Below are 21,633 nucleotides of genomic sequence, written 5' to 3' on the forward strand. Positions count from 1 at the left end.
GCTAACCTCTCTGATTGTGACAGAGGTCGTCTCAATTGATTAAATCCCATTTCCACAATTCCCACAACCAAAAAAAAATGGTATCTGATGGAGACACCAAATTCACCACCCACGAATATTGATTTGCAAATAACTCAATGATTAATATCGCTAGCATTTCTATGGATTTGCTAGAAACCTAACCTCCTATGTTTTCTTGGGTATGCCCCATGCCTCTGATGTTAAAGATGGATTTCAAAATATAATTTGTATAGGCACTCATCACCACGGATGCAGCCGTCTACATTGATACAAATAAACATTAGACAACCAGTTTCACATGTGAAAGTCTTAGAAACCAGTTCGTAAAATACTTTATATTTAATAAAACCAATTCACTCCATCAACAAGCAACTGATTTCATAATTTTATTACACATCTACAGCCAAATGCTACAATACCAATGTTTCAGCTCAACCTCATTTTCATTTTCTTCATGTTATAAGGTAGCTAGGATAAATCAAAACCAAGTCCACAGTCATTTGAAAGCGAGGCCCATGACATGCAAAACTTTGGTACTCGGCAGGTAGGTCAATAATCCGGCGTATACCCAAATGCAGAACAGGGCTACACTTTAGCACTAAAAGGCGCATTTCACAAGGATCTTTTCAACCTGAACATGTACTGGCCTCTTACTCTTTATTGCACCGGCGTATGATTTGCTAAGGTCCCCAAACCTCAACTTCTTAAAACCACACAACTGGAGTAATATGTTCGAAGGATTAGAATCCTTTAAATTTTGTTTCACACAACATTATCGCCCAAGGAAGAAGGTATCAGATTTAGTTAGTTTTAGGCTTCAATCTTTTAAAATGCAAGGGAAGAGGGGCAGCACAATAGTACAGGCAAAATTTTGCGAGTTTAATTCTTGCTTTTTCTGTCATCTAAGTAGGAAAGAAACAACACTGAAACAAAATGCCCTCCTCTACGCACCCCAAAAGCTCTTTTTTCAATTTTTTTCAAAAAACTAGTGTCAATAAAGCCACATGCAGGAATGCCTAATGTTTATGGAGAACCCAAAACCCAACTTCTGTAGAACAGATATAAGTACCTGCCAGAAGTGTTTGATGCAGCTCCTCAATCCTTTTAAGTTTAAATTAAACAAATGCCACTATAGTTTGAGGGAGGCGCATCACAACCGCAGAGATTCAATCAAAATAGAAGAAGCATCTACAGATGTAGCCGGCTGGGACCCCCAACCATTCAAATTGAAGATCCCAAAGCTGGGCAGTGAAGTACGAAATCGCAGGGGAGTACAGAAGCACAAAACCAATGTAGCAGAACCAGACGACACCTCAACACACAAAAAAAGAAAAGCATAGACTTTTAGCAGAGCATTCTTCAAAACACTCAAATCAAAGTTATGATCATTACCTTAATATCCTTTTGCCTACAACTATTTTAAAAGAGAATAAACAAAAAACCAGCTCAAATTAAGAAAGGGAGGAACTTAACCAAATTAGAGAGTAGAGGCAGAGGGCGTCCCCCAATTTAAACAGAGTTGTGCTGATGTCCAAGCACACTACATACACTCAATTCCAGTATCACTTAAGAAAGCCAAGTTACCATTCCTGCAATATCCTTAACTCCTGCTCCGTCGCCGATCCCTCAGACCATTACTGCAAATAGTTTATGCACAAATAGATAAATAAAAAATAAAAAATCAGCAGCATCAAAAGTATACTGGGCAACCAAACAGTTGTATTAGCATGCAAATGTATTCAAGTCGATCCCCAGTGCTAATGACATAAAATTTTAATCATTTAGCTTCGCCCTAATCTACATACACATGCAAAGAAAGTAATGGGAGACTATCTCTAGTTGACATACCCACATGATGGGAATTGTCAAATAAAAAGTCATCTTCCAGCTCAATCACTTCTACTAAAATAATGATAAGTTCCATATTCTTTTCACTTCAATTTCCTTTATTCATTGCATGAAAGAATAAAATCAAATATTTCGGGGGGCAAAAAAACTCCTACTGCCATGTTTGGGAAAAAAGTGAAACATCATTTAGCATTTTAAGAGCCTCACCCATTGGCATAAGGCAGCTCCTCACGTCCACGGTATGGTGGTGACCTGCTATAGCTGCGTGCACGAGGTGATAAACTGCGACGTCTAGGGGACCGCCAGCGAGGGCTGTAGCTCCTGGAAATTAAATAATAAACAATATTAGAAGGCATTACAGTAAAGAAATACACTTCTCATTCCCCACACCTTGCAACAGAGCCAACAACTACAATGACATCTAATTATTCAAGAATTGTTTGAGAAAATGACATCACCTCCGGCCATAACTGGGACTTCTACGATATCTAGGGGGGCTGCGGCTACGACGTCTTCCTGAACCACCACGCAGACGGCATTCACGAGCAAAATGACCAGGCTCACCACACTCATAGCACTTCAAATCAGAACCACCAGAACGTCCTCGACCTCCTCCACGACCACCACCACCGCCTCTAGAGTTGTGAGAAAGTTCAACTCTCCATCCATTCTTACCTGCTTGAAAATTATAACCAAGAAGTATGGAAGATTCATATAACAGTGATAAAATAAAAATGGTAGCAGCTAAATGACAACAATAGTTTAAACTACATGTCTAAAGGATAACATCTAATATGAGATAAATTGATAGTAACAAATAAATAAACTAAAGCCATGCTTAAGCAATTTCAAAGATATGACTTGCTGGAAAATAAGCCGCACAAAGCAACAATAAACAGTGCTATAAAGACTAAAACACTTTATGCATACCATCTAATTCACGAATTGCATCCTCAGCATCCCTACTGTCATCAAAGTCGATAAAGGCATAACCAGGTGGCCTTCGTGCAACCCATACACTGCACATTTAGCAATATCAAAATGACTTCATCTTACAATAACAAAATCATCAATACTATCTCGGCAGCTTTATGAACAGTATTTAATATTATGACACACAATAAACAGCTAGACTTGAGAGACTCAAATAATCTAACACAAATCAATAAAACTGCACCCTGGGCAGTCCAATGAATGATTTTCACAAACATGACAATCTGTGGTTCAGTTCCCTCAAAAGTTATCTGGAACTTTTAAAATTAGTATGACAAAAGATCTTCACCATTCTGCCGCATTCTCACTTTTTAAAGTGGCATTCGTGCAAGAGATAAATATAAAATGCAGCATGCAAAAATTAATCTCGTTCTCAGCTCATAACATCTCACATCAAGCAAGTGTTACAGTAATTATAAATTGAGTTCAGCCAATCTCCAATTAAACGAATTACTTCGCTCATCAAAGTGACTCTGTAACCAATGTAGGCATGAAAGTAGAGAACTCAACCATTTGATTAAAGGACAGAATACAAAAGGAATTAAATTTCTATTATATAAACAAAATCTAAACAGAAAAGTAATTACCTAGTAACTAAACTCTACCAAATGTCTTAAAATGAAATACATAAATAAATAAATAGATAAATAATTACTAAAAGACAGGTTAATAAAACTTATGCTACCTTCGTATAACTCCAAAAACACGAAACTCATCTTCAAGATCCCGCTCCGTTACCCGTGGACTTAGGTTTCCCACATACACACGAGACATCGTTTAAGAAATCTGTCAACATAAGTCAAAAAAGTTAACGAAGAAACACAAGAAACTGCACAAATCTAAGAATGAGTAAGTAAATTAAATACTCGAGGACCTTATAAAATCCGAATATGAATGGGTTGGTATCATTAACAATCAGAACCTATAGACAGAAAAATTAAAGAAAAGCGTAAAACTTGAAAGTAACACCTCAGAATAAAAATAGCTAGCTAAGAAACCAGCCGCAGTAGAACGATAAACCATACAATTTTATTAATATTCCTGTTCTTAATAAGAAGCAGAATAAAACCAAACCCGTAAAAGCTTTTTGGACAAAGAAATTTATACAAATATACCCAATAAGAAATTTATACAAATATACCCAATCTACACTGATAGAGGAAATAAGAAATAAAGGGAATTTGCGTTCCACCGCAGAATTTGTAAAATTTTCCGGGAAAAATATTGCAGAGACAAACCAATTAGGAAACGAAAGGCGAGCAATTAAGAAAGCCACGCGCGGAAGATAGACGAGTAGAGAAAGATCTGAACCTGGAGTTGCACGAAGACGATAGCTAAAAACCCTAGCAGCTGTCCGTACAACCTTTCGTCGCCTCGATTGCGGTTGGTTTGGCTAATATGGATTTTCCAATTATATAGACGCCAAATTTACTCACCGAGGCCCTTTAAATTTTAATATTTCTATTTCGCCCCTTTTAGGATATTCATTATTCACTTTCCTTTTTAGGGCAAATTTCTTATCAAGTTTATATTAAATATTTAAAATTACACAAACGCCCTTTTTACTATTTTATTTTTATTTTTATTTTTTATGCGGTGCTATTCCTTTTGTGCATAATTTTTAAAGATCTATATGTAAATTGAGTATACTGACATAAAATGTAAATTACAATTTAATAATTGTATTTAAATTTTCTCATTTTTAATAAGGTATTTTAATTTTATTGCTTGAAAGTTATCAACAATGAATAAATTTTCTTACTGTTATTATTAGAAATTAAGATAAAGCTGCTAAAAGCTGATTTTATTTTAATCATTTGGACTTGGACAAACAAAAATGTTTGATAAAATTGGGCTACCCAATGGCCACGCTTCCCATCAAGGAAAAAAGGTCAACTTAAGGCCGCCTAACTTTAAGGCCGAATTTGAATCCATTGAAGAAGCCCATTTAACAAAGCAGGCGACTTCTCCTTTCCTCCTCACACAACCTCTGTACGGATGATATGGTACAAAGATAATTCATAATAATCCATACAATAACTATTATTTTATGGGATCTATATGTTTTGTTTTACTTGATGTTGTGTAAAATATATGTTGATGAATATAAGTTGATGTAATGACTGACAATTATATGAAAAGTCAGAAATAATCATTCATAATCATACGTTTAATAAATATTTTATAAATTCCACATGTTTTATTTTGATATTATATAAATTATGCATTGATGAATTTACGCTACATACAATGATTAAATATAATATAAACACTATATGCAAGTTTTTGTCAAATTAAAGATTGTCAGCTAGACAGTTTTCCCCTTCTCAAGGCTATTAACCGGTGCAAATTGATTGGAATGAACAAGAATGAATTTCCAACATAATTTGGGAGTTGGAAGTTGCAAGAACATAAACTTGATTCTGACATAATTAAATTGCTACTTTCTTGAGGATCTACGGCAGCATCAACATCTAGAGAAGATGACCAATAGGTCTAACAATAAGAATTATACTACTCTTAATGAATATGAACCTCAATTGTTACATTTTCAATTATCACCATGATCAATCATTTTGCTTCATGGGATTTTATTAACCCAGAATAAATTAAACAAATATTCCAGACTAACACAGCAAGTGTAATCTCTGCCTACTTCAAGAATATTAATGTCCCTTTAGAATAAATTAGACCCTGCAAAATGATCATAAGAAAACACATATATAGAGCATAAGAATGAGGAAAAGCAATGAACATAGAAAATTAAATTTATTGAGTTTATAAATAAAAAGGGTATGGTGCAGAGTTAGCATACTGTTGGAAAGAGATGTTAATGGATCCAGAATCTGTATTGGCAATGGAAGCAAATGCTTCCTGTGACAAATCAATGGTTCCTCTACATGATTCAGGAGGACAATAATCTACAATCTTGACCACCACAGAGCCACTGCCCCAGCATGGAAATGGAACTCCTGAGTTTGTTCCACTTAGACAGGTCACTTGGTACATTTGCCCACATGCACCCCCATTGTTCCAAATTGCATCGCTTGCTGCTGCAATCATAACCCCTTCGTCTTCGTATCCATAGCAGTAAGAAGCTGAACAGAAAATCTGAATTAAAAAAACCAAAAAAAATACAACCCTTAACTATGAAAGAAAATTTATGCTTGGCTTAAAATGTTTACGCATATAAGGAGAATTGTAAAATGTGGCAGTTCCAGTGTATTGGGCCTGTGTTAACGAAGGGAAGCCAATCAAATTCATTGCGCTTAAGAAAACAACGAAGTGGATCCACTCTGCCATTGATGTGGAAGAACAATCAGAAGGAAATAACTGCTAGAAAGGATAGTTTTTGGTATTGGTTTCCAGTATTGGTGTTAGAACTTATGGAGAGAAATGTTATCTATATATATACAAGCTTCAAAGCACTAATGGGATGTATTTTGCAAATTGGTATATATATATATATATGAGAGTACAATGTAATCACATCTCACTTAATTTTCCAATTCACAATATAGTTTCAATATGTTTGGGCTTTGCCGGCTCAATGATTTCACAATGAAGAATATTTCATGTTATATACTGTACGTGTACAATGATTTGCAGTCACATAGTATGTATATATAAATTTTGGCTTGATTTCAACATATGCACAATGTTGAAGTTAAATATTTGACCGTCTTTGCAAGAGATTGAAGGAAAGCAATAGAGTATTTAACAATATAGTATATAACGATTTTTCAAAATCTTAGAATAATTACTGAATTGTGAAATTGAATAAAAGTTATATATAAGACACATAATATATAGTTTATCTGCTCGAAGAAAAAAAAAAATTGTGGTACACATAAATTTTCAGTTTGCATATATATATATATATATATATATAGCGAGAGAGAGAGAGAGAGAGAGAGAGAGAGAGAGAGAGAGAGAGAGAGAGAGAGAGAGAGAGAGAGAGAGAGAGAGAGAGAGAGAGAGAGAGAGAATACAGCTAGATAAGTATCAATTATTCATAAGACTTTCTTCGGCAAAAAATTATTCTTGTGACTTTTTCTACCCCAATTCTAGCTAGGCAATTTAAAGTGATTATTAGAACTTAGCATTGTTTATTTGACTTCAAATTAGAAAAATGTTAAACAAAAACAGAGGCACTGTCCTTGGTACAGCCCGGTGATTAATTTTGGCAATGTACGATTAAATTCCGCCGTAGCTTATGGTTTACAGAATAAATGTTTTTAAAACTATATACAAATATTTGCATCTTCTTAGATGAATAGCTATAAAAATATCTGATATCTTTCTTTTTTTTTTCTTTTTTTTTTATTATTATCAATAACTTGTTTTTATTAATAAAGTGACAAAGCCAGACAAAGCAATGGGGATAATACATTTTAACTTCAATAAAACATTCAATTTACAGTACAGCTATAACTCTCCATCTATTAAAACCGAAAATTTTCTATCTAACCAAACAACTTCAACATCGGTTCAGAGCAGAGGTGGAGGACAAGAATGTAATTGAAAAGCAATAATCTTATTAAATATCGATGCTTTATTACATTTCTGGTCATTAGGTTCCCATGATCGAATTTTGCTTGATAGGATCTTTATTATTTGAAAAAACATATAATACAAAATTGATCGGTGACAGTGAGAAGTTGAATCCGTAAGCAAAACAAAATCGAATTGACAAAAATATTGGGTGAAAAAAAAAAAAAAAGACAGAATCTGAAATTTGAAAAATTAATGTTCATTTTAAGATGTTTACGCAAATAGGGAAGAGTATAAAATGTAGCAGTTTTAGTAGATTAAGCTTGTATGGACAAAGGGAAGCTGACCCAATTCATTGCACTAAAGTAAAATAACAATGTTGGTCCACAATTGCCGGTGTTTTTCTGTCTGAAAGTAAGCCAGATACGTATAATATACAATGTGTCAAAAGGTATTGGTAGAGAATATACAGTTCATACTAGTTTTTCTAATATTGGTGATTAAGTTATGGAAACTGAGAATTGATGCTGCCTACATATATACAAGCTTGAAAGCACTTTAGTGGCTGGACCAATATATATGTACAGTTATATGCAATTAATGTTTAGTTTAGTAATGTATTTATTGGCAACTTTACATATTTATTATAATAATGAAATTAATTATGCAGTAATGATTTAATTATCAAAATAATTATTAATTTTTTATTAAATAATATATATTAAAATATTATTAATTGACATATTCATATAATTTAAATATTAAAAAAATATATATTAAAATTAATTAATTATTATATTATATATCATATTTTTTAATAAATGTGTTGATAATTATAACATTATTATCAATCATGAGCAAAATATAAACCATGGTGCTTAGATATTTCTAACAGCAATAATTTTCAATCTTCTATCTGATATGCTAGATGATTTTACAGCAAGGATTAACAAATCAGTTATTATTATTATTATTATTATTATTTTTGGGAGTGTACAACTGAAGATCCAATGGTAAAAGCTTAAAAGGACGACCTATTGTCAAAATTTAGGACCTACATGTCACTTCTAATAATTACCACAATATTTTACTTGGATGCATTAATCAAGAGTAAATTATTATTCGAAGAACACTGGTGATATGTACCAAAGTGATTAACTAAAAAAATAAATTCACATTTGCGTAACTTTAGGTTTATATTTTATGGGATAATAGTAAAGTTATTTAAATATTTATTAAAGAATATGGTAGATAATATGTTAATATGTTAATTAATTTATTTATTTAAAATTTATTTTTTATATTTAAAATATATAAATATATCCATTAATAATATTTTAATTTGATAAATATTTTAATATCTATAATATTACTATTTATTTATTGGGAGAATATGCCAAATGAATTAATAATCATATATATATTCAATACAACCCCAAATGCCATGATTGTCATCCAACATATCAATCACCATCTATTCAAAAATTGAATTTGGTTAGACAACATTGGTTTGTCCAAAATAAGGTGGACCCTTGCTAGATCAGCTGTATATATCGCCATCACCATCAGTCCATGTACAAATTGTTGCGTGATCAAGAATCATGCCATAAATCCTCATATACGTATGGTAGTTGCAAATTGAAATATCATGTTTCTCTCTTTCTAATTAATGTACGCCTTATGTATCCAGGACTGAGACACTTCGGAGTTACAATTAACGTGTGATATCTGCCCGTTACTTTTCAAATCATATGTTGCTTTAATTTGGACTTGGTTCCTGATAATTTTGATTGAGAATTGTAATTTTACTATGAAACTTTTACACATTCATCCTTCCATTTTTCATTTTTTTGCAGAATAAATACAATTATGCTATGTATATATATATATATATATATATTAGTAGAATACAATATGCTATATATACATATATACATATAGAATACGAAGTAGCAAAACCGTAGTTCCATTTATTTTTTTAGCTCTCTAAAGTAGCTGATTTGAAAACCCAACCAATTTCCTGCTCACATTAAGCACCGTATATATATGAGGTTTGAGGTTCTCGAAGCGTTACATATATGAACACCCTTCAAAATTTTCAAATTTAGCCATACCACTAAAAGGTTAATAAAAAGGGTTAAAAGTTTTTTTTTTCTTTTTATTTTTTATTTTTTGGGGGAGTTCAAACGGGTTAAAAGTTTAATACGAATTAAAAAAGGAAAGGATTTTGACATAGGTTGGGGACCGATTAGTTCCTTCTGTAAACCCAGATCAGCTCAAAACTAAAATTTAAACCTACCTTACAAAATAATCAAAGAGACCAGAATTAACGAGATTCTGCCATGCAAAACTATAGATTGGTTCAATTGAGTTTAAAAAATTCAAGTATTTCATTCAAACAATAACAAATGAAACCAACAGACAGTTAATTAATTTTTTTCCCAAGAAAGATGAATTCTATTAAGAAGAAAAAACATGGGATACATCAATTTTTTTTGTCGTTGTAATATTTTCTTTTTTCACTTTGATGTCTCAAATATACTACGTAAGAAAAGAATCATTTTGAACCCATTCACTCCAAAAAAGAAACACTACACCTTAAAGTATATTTAACAACCGCACGTACTACACATAAATTAAATTAAATTGGATTAATACATCATTTGGGGAGGTCTCTATTCCATCATCATCATCATCTGCTTAAAAGGTATTGGATACCATATCTTAAATTTTGTATATTGAGAGGTATCACATCATAAAAAATATATTGACAATATATATTTTTTATATATATTGAAAGCTATAGCTAGCTGCCTTCATTTTTCGGCTAATCTGTTTAATTTTTTCCCACCATCAAAAAAGTTTGTGCATGGGTTAATTGACTAACTTTTAATTAGATTTTTTGATATATATATATATATATATATATATATATATATATATATATTAAATGTAGCATATATTCAGCAAAAAACCAAAAATAATAAATATCTGTAGCATATCTATATACAAACATTTTTTATCTAATTCGGCAGCATTAGCTGATCTGGTGGCAAAGACCTCTCTTGATGAAGATATTTTTTTTTTCTTTTTAGTTTTCCTTTTGTCTGATGCAATGTTTAGAGGTTTTTTGGACTTAACTTGTATTGATTAGGCTGTTCAGCTTCTCTGTAATCCTCATTGTGAGGTGCCTTTGTGCGTTTTAATGTAATCCATTTCACCCAAAAAAAAAAAAAGTAGTTTTGATCTTTCGGAGTCGTTCAAATTTTTTGTTTGGCACTTATTAATATGATATATAATTGTTGAAAATTGTTATTTTGAATATTAATTTTAAATCATCAATTCATTGAACTTCCAATACTTAATATGTTAATATATTCATATCTTATATTTTCTAATAAATCATTGCTGTATAAAGAGAGAGTTATTATTTATTTAACTTTTTTTTGAAGAAAGAGTCATTATCTTATTAAAAGGTGGTTTACTAGTCTTTATATTAAAGAAGGTCTTAATAACAAACTATAGAAACATCAAAACGGTACTTGGATTCTAGTACATATATATATATATATATATATATATATATATATGTATAAAATATAGTTTGAACCATTTAGCGAGTTCAATGGGCAAAAACTGAAGAGATGCATGATGCTTCCACATTAATTAGTCAAATCAAATGCACAGCTCCAAAACAACAAAATTGAGGCCTTCAATTTACCCAAAAAAAAAAAAAGAAAAAAAAAAAAGGTGAATTCTAGTTACATGATAAAATTAAATGGTTCCTGGAGTATTTATCTATACATAGTTTTTTAATAAATTTTTTGATACGTAATAAAAATTATAATAAAAAATTTAAAATGTTAAACCATATTTAGTATTTTAAAATTATATTTATTATGTATCTAAAATTTATGGAAAGATTATACAAAAATAGTAAGTTTTTGATTTTTGCTAATTAAAAGTGCAAATTTGCTCTGTCATCCTCAATTTCTATGGGGATCCACCTATAACCTGCTAAAGAATTCCTAATTAAACTGAAAATTAAAACAGAAATAGAGCAAAAACCTTATATCCAAATTAGAATCGGGATAGAGACAAGGATTTATTTCTGTATTCACCCCATGTATATACATATAATTAATAATATAAATATTTATTCTTTTGTGTTAAAAATATTTAAAAAGATTTTTTTATTAATTTATTTAGCAGGAAGAACGCGGTACAGATGACGCTGGCCCAGCTTGGTACAGGAGAGGCGGCCCGCGCCCACACCCTACACTAGCCAGTTGCCACTCGTAGGTACTACCTCCCCCACCATTTTTATAGCATATCATATCATCGCAAAATTATGTCAAACATTTAACTTTCAAACCAGCAATCCATCCGTTAGTCTGCACAAGAAATTAATTAATTAATACATAAATTAGTCATTACACCGCCATTGATAATACGTACGTAACTCTGACCTATGTGTTTTTATTTTAATAAAAAAACATTTTTTAATATACAATTTATTCTTTTTAGTATACCGTCTTTCAGAGCGTACATGATTTTTCTTTTTCTTCCTTTTTTTTTTTTTTCCATTTTGTTTTTTTGTGCGTGTTCCACGTTGAATAAAAGTTAGATTTGGATCAGGTTTTTTATCTTTACAAGCTTTTTACTATTTTCTTTTTCCCAGTGTCACCCGCTTTTAACTGCAAAAAGACTCATTGTTTTTATTGGTTAATTTAAACCAAAATGAAAAGCAAATCGCACCAAAGGACAGCCCTATTGCCATATGCAAAATGGCTCATACCAGTAATACCACCCTTTTGACCAAAAAATCTAAAACCCCCCACAAAGACAGAAAGGAAAGGGAAAGAAAGAAAACTAAGGGGAAGAAATCCACCATAGAGATCCCAAGAACTATACGATTAATTAATTTCAGATTTTAAGATTCTACCCAAAAAAAAAAAAAAAAGAAAAAAAATTTAAAGTAAAATAAAATAAAACTGTGAATGTGCAGCATTTGAAGAATGAAAAAGACTTAAAAATTCACCATAGAAAAAATCAATGCAAAGAAGGAGATTTTGTAGAATATTGAAGAGGCAATAAACAAAACAAATGGGGATAACATTTTCTAGATATCATTTGAATGAGACGTCAATATCTCATCGGACGTATAGGAAAGGGAACAGGTAACCGAGACCAAGTTGTATCATGGAATCCAAAAATAATCTATATATATATATATATATATATATATATATGTATATATATGACAGATTCAATTGAGAGATAAGCTATTTTTTCAGACACGAACATAATCAAACTTGACCTAATATATATTATCGCCCCTACATTATGAAAACATTTCTAGGAGGTAGAAAGGAGAAAAATAAATAAATAAATAAACTGTTTCCAAGTTGACAACTTGACATTATTCCAAATTCATACAAGGTAAACTACTAAACAAGTTGAATAATATTGCTGCAAATCTGTGTAACGAAACAACCAACATTAATCAAGATTCTGATCCAATTAGCTGTTGAATAAGCTGATCAAGAACTCTGTGAGACGAGCCACCTTCTTGAACAGCACGCCTAGCCACACATCCCAAAGCTTCTGCTCTCTCCCTCGCATTCCTTCCCTTCTCTCCACCTCCCATCAACTCCTTCACTCCTTCGCAGATTCCCTCCCTCCATACACTAACGCTCCCATTTCCTTTCGATTCCCACTCATTAATTCTCATACCAACCCCGGCACCCAGTCCTTCCACGACAAATTTAGCGTTCAAATTCTGCTCCGCGATCATCGGCCAAGCCAGAATCGGAACTCCGGCCGTTACACTCTCCAAGACCGAATTCCAACCGCAATGGCTCAGAAACCCACCTACGGCTCTATGCCATAGTATTTCCTTCTGATTCACAAACTCTCTCGCAATCAAACCTTTACCTCTGATCCTCTCTTCCAATCCCTCCGGTGGGTTCCACGTTTTGGATCGGACCACCCATATAAACGGGTGTCCAGACTCTTCCAACCCTAAAGCTACCTCGTCCAACTGGGCCTCACATACCTCTGCCTGCGTTCCAAACGAGACGTAAATGACAGAGCCTGGTGATACTGCTTGCTCGTTCAACCAGTTCGTTATCATCGCTGAACAACAAGTAGAAGAGGGATTGTCATATTGTTTGTTGTTATTGTTGTTGTATCCACCGTACAGAAACAGAGGACCAACGCACCAAGCTCGAGCTCCATTGTTATAAAAAGCTTCGAAGGGTGGAATATGACTTCTTTCAAGCTCTTCGAATGTATTCAAAATGATTCCCCAGCTGTTTATATCGGCTTCGCCGACTTCCGACAAGAATTGAATAAACGGGTCGTTGAGATCTGCTGCGTTTACAACCCCGTCGGGTAAATCCGATTTTGTCAGTACAAATGGAAGATTCAGACCAGGCAAGTCTATTCGATCGGAAAAGTTGAAAGATTCCAAATGTGGAGCGTGAACAAAAGCAGTTTTGCTTATCGACATGGATAAAACACCCATGCCATGGAAGACAAGCCTAGGAACAGAGTAAGCTTGGCAAACAGAGAGCGTAAAGCCAAGGAAGAAATCAGATATAACACATACAGGAAGTGCGTTGGAATCCTTCATACTTTGAAGAACCTGTTCGAAAGGCTCTTTGAGTTTCTTCGTGGATATGAGAAATGGAAGGTAGAGATCGAAGGAAGGAAGTTGGGAGGTGTTTTCGCAGCCTTCTGGAAGTCCATCAACGGTGGGGAAAGTGATCGCTGTTAGATTTATGTTTGGGTGGTTTTCGATTTTTTGAAGAATTGATTTGGAGTTTGATGGGGTTGTGATAATGGTTATTTTGATGTTTTTGGATGAAAGAGCTTTTGATAGGTCTAGTAATGGTAGAGTATGGCCTTCTGCCATGAAAGGGAAGATTACAATATGGGGCATCAATGGCGTTTCCATAACTAAGCTTGCTTTCTCTCTCTTTCTCTATCTGTTTAGTTTTCTTCCTCAACATATACATATATATAATATGTTTATATACACACTGCAACCGACTGTGTGTAATCCCGAATTAAATATTTTTTAAATTACTTATAATTAAACAATTATATATGCAGGTCAACAAACAACATCTAAATTGGAATGAAATATTTTTTGAATTTCATATAATTCGTTGTTGAATGTTTATAATAACAGTAATTTTGTACTAAACGATATTGGAGAGCTCATAATAAAGATAATCTACGTGACAATTATGGTTATTATTATTATTATTTGAGAAAGATTGCCTATGAATAAAAATTTTCATAATAAATGCGTTACTAATTTAATTGGGGACGCACTAAATTAAGATTGATTAATTGGTCAACAAAATATTTATTTATAGAGCTAATATAAAATGGTAATATAATAAAGAAACGATTATCTATGTTATGTAGAGACAATTTTCTAACGTGACCCATGCACGACAATTATAAATTAAAAATCTGGGTTATTTTTTTCAATTTTTGTTTTTCATTGTACATATTGAAATGTTAAAAGTGCACTTAATTTAAACAATAATTAAAAGAGTACAGATTCGAGAAATTTTTGTTTTTGTCGCTGGCACAGGATACTTGTTACACGCATGTTACTGTGTAGCTAATTGGACAGAAGATAAAATGTCAGAATTGTCACTAATATTGATTTGTTTATTGATCTTCTAAGTAGTCATAAACCTAACATCTATTTATAAGAACAATATTGATTCGTTTAATTTTAATTTATTTATTTTAATTAATTTTAAAATTTGTTGGATTACATTGTTTTTAATAAACAAATAAATTTAATAATCATAAACATAAAATCTAATATAGAGAACACGCTCTGTTAAAGTGTCTTTAATAGCTCTGTGAATTGAAGTTTATATAATGAAGAATTTGAAAGGTATTGAAAATTGGATGATATAATATTTATTAAGAAATAATGTTTATTTAAACTTTTTATCTAACAATATTAACCAGCATGCTGAAAGAGGAGAGAGGAAAGAGATGAAAGAAGAAACTGTGAATTGATAAAACAAGAGGATAAAGAAAAAAAATTAAATTTATGATTTTTACTGTCTAATGAACCTTCTATTAAGAGTTTGTTAAACAATTTATATTTTTTAATTGTCACTTCATCTTAGTATATCTTTTATACAATACCATCAGAAAGATTTTTTCAGAAATCCATTTGTCCATTAGATATGATAAAAAAAAATTTAGATAGACAAAAATGCTCTTCGTTACTGTATCCAAGGGAAGTGTTTGTCTGGCTTAAGATTAAATTTTTTGTTTAAGACGAATTAATGAAAAATCTTCTTAATTTTTCCATAAATAAATGGTCAAATCTCTTCAACCAATTGACGTCAGTAAATAGTCAAGCGAAAATGCCACGTTATAGTTTTCAAGCATGTCATGCAGCATACGTGGCAAAAGGAACTCATTCATTCAACGTGTCTCGACAATTTGCAAAGGGCCATAAAATCATAATTACAATATGTCTAGAAGAGAAGGGTGCTCTGCATTTTTTTTTAATGTACAATAATTTTTAAAAACAATGAAATCATTTATAGAAATCAAATCAATAATTTTTAAAAGCAATGTCTGGAAGATAAGGGTGCTTCTCTGCTTTTTAAAAAAATAATGAATTTTATCATTTATCATTATTAATGATTATCATTAATAGAAATCATTGTAATATGATCATTATCAATTAATTGCATTTAATATATTTTTTCATTGTAAATATTAATATCTTTTTTAAACTATAAATTTAAGGATAGCAAATTAAAATTCCATGTGAGTATATGAGTTCATTAGTAATTTTTTTTTTCTTTTCTTTTGGGATCAATAGCAATGAATTATACAAATGGTACACTACAAAATATAGGCACCTAATACTTAATATTTAATCAGTAATGGTAACTATATCAAAATATTTATTAAATTTATTTATTAAATAATACATATTTAAACATGATTGATCAGTATATTTATATAATTTAAATAAAAATAAAATTTTAAATGGATAAATAAATTAGTTAAATGTTATCAAATTATTTGCCACATCATATAATAAATAAATTAGATAAAAGCAACCATTTTAATATCCCAATTTAATTACAAATTATCATTACATGATCTGTCAACCATTTTAATATTTTTTTAAAATAATATATATTTAAATAAAATAAATAAAATAAGAATTTTTTTTTTTTTATGCTACCAGATGTAAAAGTATCACAAAAGATTTATATATATATATATATATATATATATATATATATATATATATATATATATATATATAATTTTGTTTATAGCTTTCTTTTCCTAAGTTCATGCAAAAAGTTTTTGCTACTGACCACATGGAAAGGAAGACTCTTTCAACTTATCACACCTCACACTTATGTAAGGACAATCGCTCAAGAAGCAGCAAGACCAACAAGGTTGATCATTACAGTTATCTAGTTTGTTTTTTTTTTTTTTTTTTTTTTTTTAAATAAATAAATAACTTCATCGTAATTTGTTTTGATTTTGAAGTCTTTCTGTCAAATAAGGAAGGCCAGAACTCTTCCATCAAAGAAATGTAAGGTCAGAACTCACCGACAGCTTACCCAATATGTTGGCCAATTGATGAAACATGCAATGAATTTGCTCAAAATCCCAACGAAAGGCCGTTTTCTCAATTTCGACAAAACAAATTGATAAAATAACTTGACAAGTCGTTGGTCAATGTACTATTAGCTTGTCGTTACTGTAATTAATTGGAAACAACATAATTAGAGTCTTATATATCAATAAAATGCTCCAACTGACAAATGGACTTTTTAATGGGCATGCATTTCATTATTCAGGATTCCAATCCAGGCTGCTCTTTTTTAACTTTTAGCTGCAGTGTGACAAATTAAAATTACTAGCTATATACATATATATGTATAATATAATCTCCCAAATAATTCAACCTTCATATAAACGATATTCGTTTTGCCACAAATCACATGAAGAAAACAACCAACCAATAACCAGAAATCAAATAGCAAATCTTAAACCTGTATTAGTGATGATTAATTTCTAGAATTTAATCTCTGAAATTTTTTTTTTTTAACTTATATAGTATGTGCTTATCATTATTAATTTAAGTGTATTATGGATAAGTATATCTAATATTCTATTCTGTGTTTCTCGACTCTCTTCGTTGATTTTTTTTTTTTTAAATTTTAAGTTAAAAATCATGACCAGAAATAATTTGGAGGCATGCAATTCTTGTTAAATATTTGTCTACAAAATGCCAACTATAGAATTAGGTAATTAGAGACGAACAAACAAAACTATCTGTATGAGTATTCTAAGTTTAATTTGTATGGATTTGTCTCCTTTCATCTTTTCAATACCAGAAATTTCTCTCATGTGATGATCAGGATTTGATCTCCAAGCTCAATCATTCGATTTAAAATAGTTATTATTTTCTAATTCATTTTGCTGAAGCCGCCTGAAGGTGTATAACTATATATATATATATATATATATATATATATATATATATATATATATATATATATATATATATATATATATATATATATATATATATATATATATATATTTATCACTTGTTAATGAACAACAATTTCTTAATAATACAATTAGTCAGAAGTGATCCATATATATTAATTATTTGTGTGTATGTAGCTATATATAAATTATTAACATTTAGTTGATGGGTGAAAATAAGACTTAAAAAATGTCATTGTAATGCACCAAAACCAAAAAAAAAAAAAAAAAAAAAAGTATGAGACAATTGGACCAAAATCTATACCAAAAGTATGAGACATAAGTACAAAAATTTAGTCAATTTTAAATATTGCTCCTCGACTATTCTGATTGTTCAGCATCTATCATTATATTTTTAAGAAAACATGCATTTTATATATTGAAGAATATGCTATTTTATTTTTAACTTAAAAAAAGAAAATAACAAAACAACAAACTTGCAGGCATGAAAAAAAAAAATTGTAAGTCGTTGACAAATAAGCAAAATACTATTAATAAAAGTATTTATACCTTAATATTTTTGCATAAGGAGTGGCCTATGATCATCAACATTTTTTATAAAAATTTTTTTTGGACGGACCATGAAAGTTGGCTGATTAGGCATTGCGTTGGAGCGTGCATGTCATGTCCCAAAAATTGGCATTAAAAATACCGTTGCATTTTTTTTTTTTTTTTGTTTGGTAATGAAAAAAATTGCATTTAGATACACGATTTATATCCCACCTCTAATATTAAAAAAATAAAGAAAGAAAAATAAATAAATAAATAGGTGTACTTCAAGAGAAAGTGTATAATATCAAGGAATTAATATATATTATAAATAGTATAACTTTCAATTATTATAGGGCAAGTTAATTTTAAAGTTAAACTATAAACTTTTTTTTTTTTTTCATTCTAATTATATCTTTCAATTGTGGATAGTTGCCACCAGTTTATCATTTTATCACTGTTTGGATGATAAAAAATTTTGAAATAAAAAATAATTTACGGCTTAGCTAACTTATCATATAATATTTGGAAGTGAAATACTTTTTTGGTACTTCAATATGCTATATTAATTCAAATGTAAACATTAAAGTAATTTTGTATTTGTTATCTTATCAGTGCATTGTTAAACTTGTAGCAAATGGGAGCAAATGGGATCAAATACAACCCCAAAGGTCCAACACAAGTAAAATTAGACTGATACTGAAAGAAACAAGAGATAAAAAGTAAGACAGAGGATCCAGAATTCTGTTTAAAAAAGAAAAATAATATCATACTTTGATCACAGCGATAAAAACATATATGAATTTCCAAAAAAAGAAAAAAAGAAAAAAAAGAGGCTTTTATTTAATGCTAGTTCTAGAAATCTAGCAGACTGACTTAGAATGGCATTAATGAAAATTCTCCTCTTTTCCTCTATGATTCAAAACTTTACCTAATATATATATATATATATATATATATATATATATATATTTTTTTTTGGGGGGCAAGTCTCATAACCCTAGCTAGCTTCTTTTTTGCGCCCAAAAAATTAAACATTATAGATTTTTATTTTTTAATTTCTTTATTTTGTACATGTAAATTTTCTTAAGTTAGTGGCGCTATATTAACAAAATAACAATAGTAATAATAAAAAAATCTGTAAAAGGGTTTGGAAACTAAAATTAAATTAGAAAATTTGGATTTCTGATAAACAGAGGCGTAGTAGATTTTTCTTTTTTTGTTTTTTGAAATAAGGCATTGATCAATAATAGATGAAGCTAAGAACAAAAATTTCAAAAAAAATAAAAACCGCTTTATACTTTTTCTTTTCTATTGTTCTCTTTTTTTTTTTTTTTTTTTTTTTTTCCTTTTTTGGGGAAATAATGCCCTTACACGTGGTATGACATTCTATAAAAAGGATTATGGTTTCCATTGAGTAATGCTATCAAATAAATATATTAAAATGTAAATAAATACTTTGTGTTAATATTTTATTAATTAATATATTATTATAATTTAGTTATGGATCAATAAATTTTTAAAGAGGATAAAAATAATTAAATACTTATATATTTTTGACACATTTATTGGATACCTTTAGCATTGTTCTTCCATTTTAACCAGACATTATTACCTTGTTTTTATTTTTTATTTTATTTTTTTGGATGAATCAGATTCTATTACTCCTTAAATGTACTCTATTAGGAATTTCAAGGCATTTTACTTTATATTTAAGGAAATTTGGTATATTTTCTAAACATTTTTTGTATTTGTTAATTCATACACAATATTTCTTTCCACATGTGTATATTATAGACCAAAATCTCCAACTGGGCGTCGAGAAGGCCGTGATTAATGGAAATCAAGTATTTCAAAGGATTTTTCTTTTTCCAATTCGTTGAGTTTTTGAGGACAACTTTTCAAGATACAAATTTCCCTTGTTTAAAAATCCAAATTAGTGGACATAACTCAACCTTATAGATAGGCTGATCATCACGCACCTACAATTGTGGTTTAAAGTCATGCCACGTTTAAAACCTACATTAACATATGTACCACTTCCATGCCAAATCCTACTCTGATATCAAAATATATAGATAGGTTGGTCATCACGCCCCTATATTTGGTTTAAAGTCGTGTCTACGTTTAAAGCTACATTAGCATATGTATCACTTCCATGCCAAAGAAATCATCAATATATATAAACATATTTATGGTGAAGAATCCCATATATATTTGTAGAAAACCTTCATTGTGTCAACAATGGCTTCCAAACCCCATATCCTAATCTTTCCCTTCATGGCTCAAGGCCATACCATTCCTCTTCTTGACCTCTCAAAGGCACTTTCTAGCCGTGGCCTAAAAGTAACAATCCTAACCACACCATCAAATTCTTCTTCCATTAAATCCTACATTTCAGAATACTCAAACACGGTGATCATCATCAAAGAAATCCCATTCCCTAAAGTGGAAGGCCTTCCGAAAGGCTGCGAAAACATGTCCCATATTTTTGTTGTGGTTCTCTGACCACTTTAGTGAAGAAATATGAGAAGAAAAATAAAAGAATTCTATTAATCTCTTAAAAATAGAATACAAAAATAAAAACTTCTCTCATGGAGGATTCTCACGTGGAACCTCTCTCTGCACTCTCCAATTCTCTCTGGAATTGCTCACTCTTCTCTCAAGCTCTCTCTGGAACTTAAACACTCTCTCTCTCGGAGGTGTTCTCTCAATATTCCTCACTTGGGATGATTGAGATTGCTCTCTTGGCTTGGTTTTCATGCAATGGTAAGGAGCCTATTTATAGGCTTACAAGGCCACAATTTTCAACATCTTAGCCCACAATTGTTGATCGGTGCAGCAATGGTGTCAACAATGGTGGCTGTCAACAATGGTGGCTGTGGTTGGTGAGGTTGGTGCGGCTGTGGTTGGTGAGGTTGGTGCGGCTGGACTTCACAATTCTCCCCCTCCAGCCGCATTTAAAACTGATGGTCATCTGCCATCTATTCCAGCTATGTCTCTGCATAGCTTCAGCTTCTCTTGAGCAACAACTTTTGTTAGCATATCTGCTGGATTCTCTTTTGTGTGGATCTTCATCAGTTTCAGCAACTGTTGATCTATTACTTCGCGTATCCAATGATAGCGGATGTCAATGTGCTTTGTACGAGAATGATACATTGAGTTTTTGCTCAAATCCATGGCACTTTGATTATCACAATGTATCTTGTA

At 30.9% G+C, this 21,633-nt stretch overlaps 3 protein-coding genes across 6 annotated transcripts; all 3 read right to left on the bottom strand.

Annotated features, from left to right (window-relative positions):
• Positions 1 to 1,376: 1,376 nt before the first annotated feature.
• Positions 1,377 to 4,331, bottom strand: LOC107429958 (serine/arginine-rich splicing factor RSZ22A). 4 transcript variants are annotated; one of them, XM_016040739.4, is made up of 6 exons: positions 4,174 to 4,331; positions 3,548 to 3,648; positions 2,800 to 2,888; positions 2,328 to 2,544; positions 2,077 to 2,190; positions 1,377 to 1,658 (listed from the first exon to the last, which is right to left on the bottom strand). In XM_016040739.4, exons 2-6 carry the CDS (start codon positions 3,634 to 3,636, stop codon positions 1,622 to 1,624), a joined length of 546 nt encoding a protein of 181 aa, XP_015896225.1. In that variant the 5' UTR covers positions 3,637 to 3,648; positions 4,174 to 4,331; the 3' UTR covers positions 1,377 to 1,621. The 4 variants fall into 4 exon arrangements, with proteins under 4 accessions (XP_015896225.1, XP_015896224.1, XP_024934985.1 ...); XM_016040738.4 differs by having other exon boundaries at positions 2,328 to 2,547; XM_025079217.3 differs by having other exon boundaries at positions 2,328 to 2,547; positions 4,101 to 4,215.
• A 1,218-nt stretch (positions 4,332 to 5,549) lies between these two features.
• LOC107429915 (EG45-like domain containing protein) lies at positions 5,550 to 6,165 on the bottom strand. Its single transcript, XM_016040685.2, has 3 exons — positions 6,048 to 6,165; positions 5,678 to 5,960; positions 5,550 to 5,556 (listed from the first exon to the last, which is right to left on the bottom strand). Exons 1-3 carry the CDS (start codon positions 6,163 to 6,165, stop codon positions 5,550 to 5,552), a joined length of 408 nt encoding a protein of 135 aa, XP_015896171.2.
• Positions 6,166 to 12,662: 6,497 nt separating this feature from the next.
• Positions 12,663 to 14,381, bottom strand: LOC107429921 (UDP-glycosyltransferase 73B5). The gene has a single exon (XM_016040693.4). The coding sequence runs from the start codon at positions 14,315 to 14,317 to the stop codon at positions 12,863 to 12,865; it is 1,455 nt and encodes a 484-aa protein (XP_015896179.3). The 5' UTR covers positions 14,318 to 14,381; the 3' UTR covers positions 12,663 to 12,862.
• Positions 14,382 to 21,633: the final 7,252 nt, after the last annotated feature.

This window comes from Ziziphus jujuba, chromosome 5 (genome assembly GCF_031755915.1).
Source record: "Ziziphus jujuba cultivar Dongzao chromosome 5, ASM3175591v1".
NCBI classification, from domain to species: domain Eukaryota; kingdom Viridiplantae; phylum Streptophyta; class Magnoliopsida; order Rosales; family Rhamnaceae; genus Ziziphus; species Ziziphus jujuba.

What these genes read in the sequence shown, in the direction of transcription:
- LOC107429958 (XM_016040738.4), bottom strand. Translation starts at nt 3,636, where the DNA reads ATGTCTCGTGTGTATGTGGGAAACCTAAGTCCACGGGTAACGGAGCGG. An exon ending in AGTCCCAGTTATGGCCGGAG is followed by an intron (nt 2,191 to 2,327) that starts GTGATGTCATTT and finishes TTTAATTTCCAG; the next exon opens with GAGCTACAGCCCTCGCTGGC. An exon ending in GAGCTGCCTTATGCCAATGG is followed by an intron (nt 1,659 to 2,076) that starts GTGAGGCTCTTA and finishes AACTATTTGCAG; the next exon opens with TAATGGTCTGAGGGATCGGC.
- LOC107429915 (XM_016040685.2), bottom strand. Translation starts at nt 6,165, where the DNA reads ATGGCAGAGTGGATCCACTTCGTTGTTTTCTTAAGCGCAATGAATTTG. An exon ending in TTACAATTCTCCTTATATGC is followed by an intron (nt 5,961 to 6,047) that starts GTAAACATTTTA and finishes TTTTCTGTTCAG; the next exon opens with CTTCTTACTGCTATGGATAC.
- LOC107429921 (XM_016040693.4), bottom strand. Translation starts at nt 14,317, where the DNA reads ATGGAAACGCCATTGATGCCCCATATTGTAATCTTCCCTTTCATGGCA.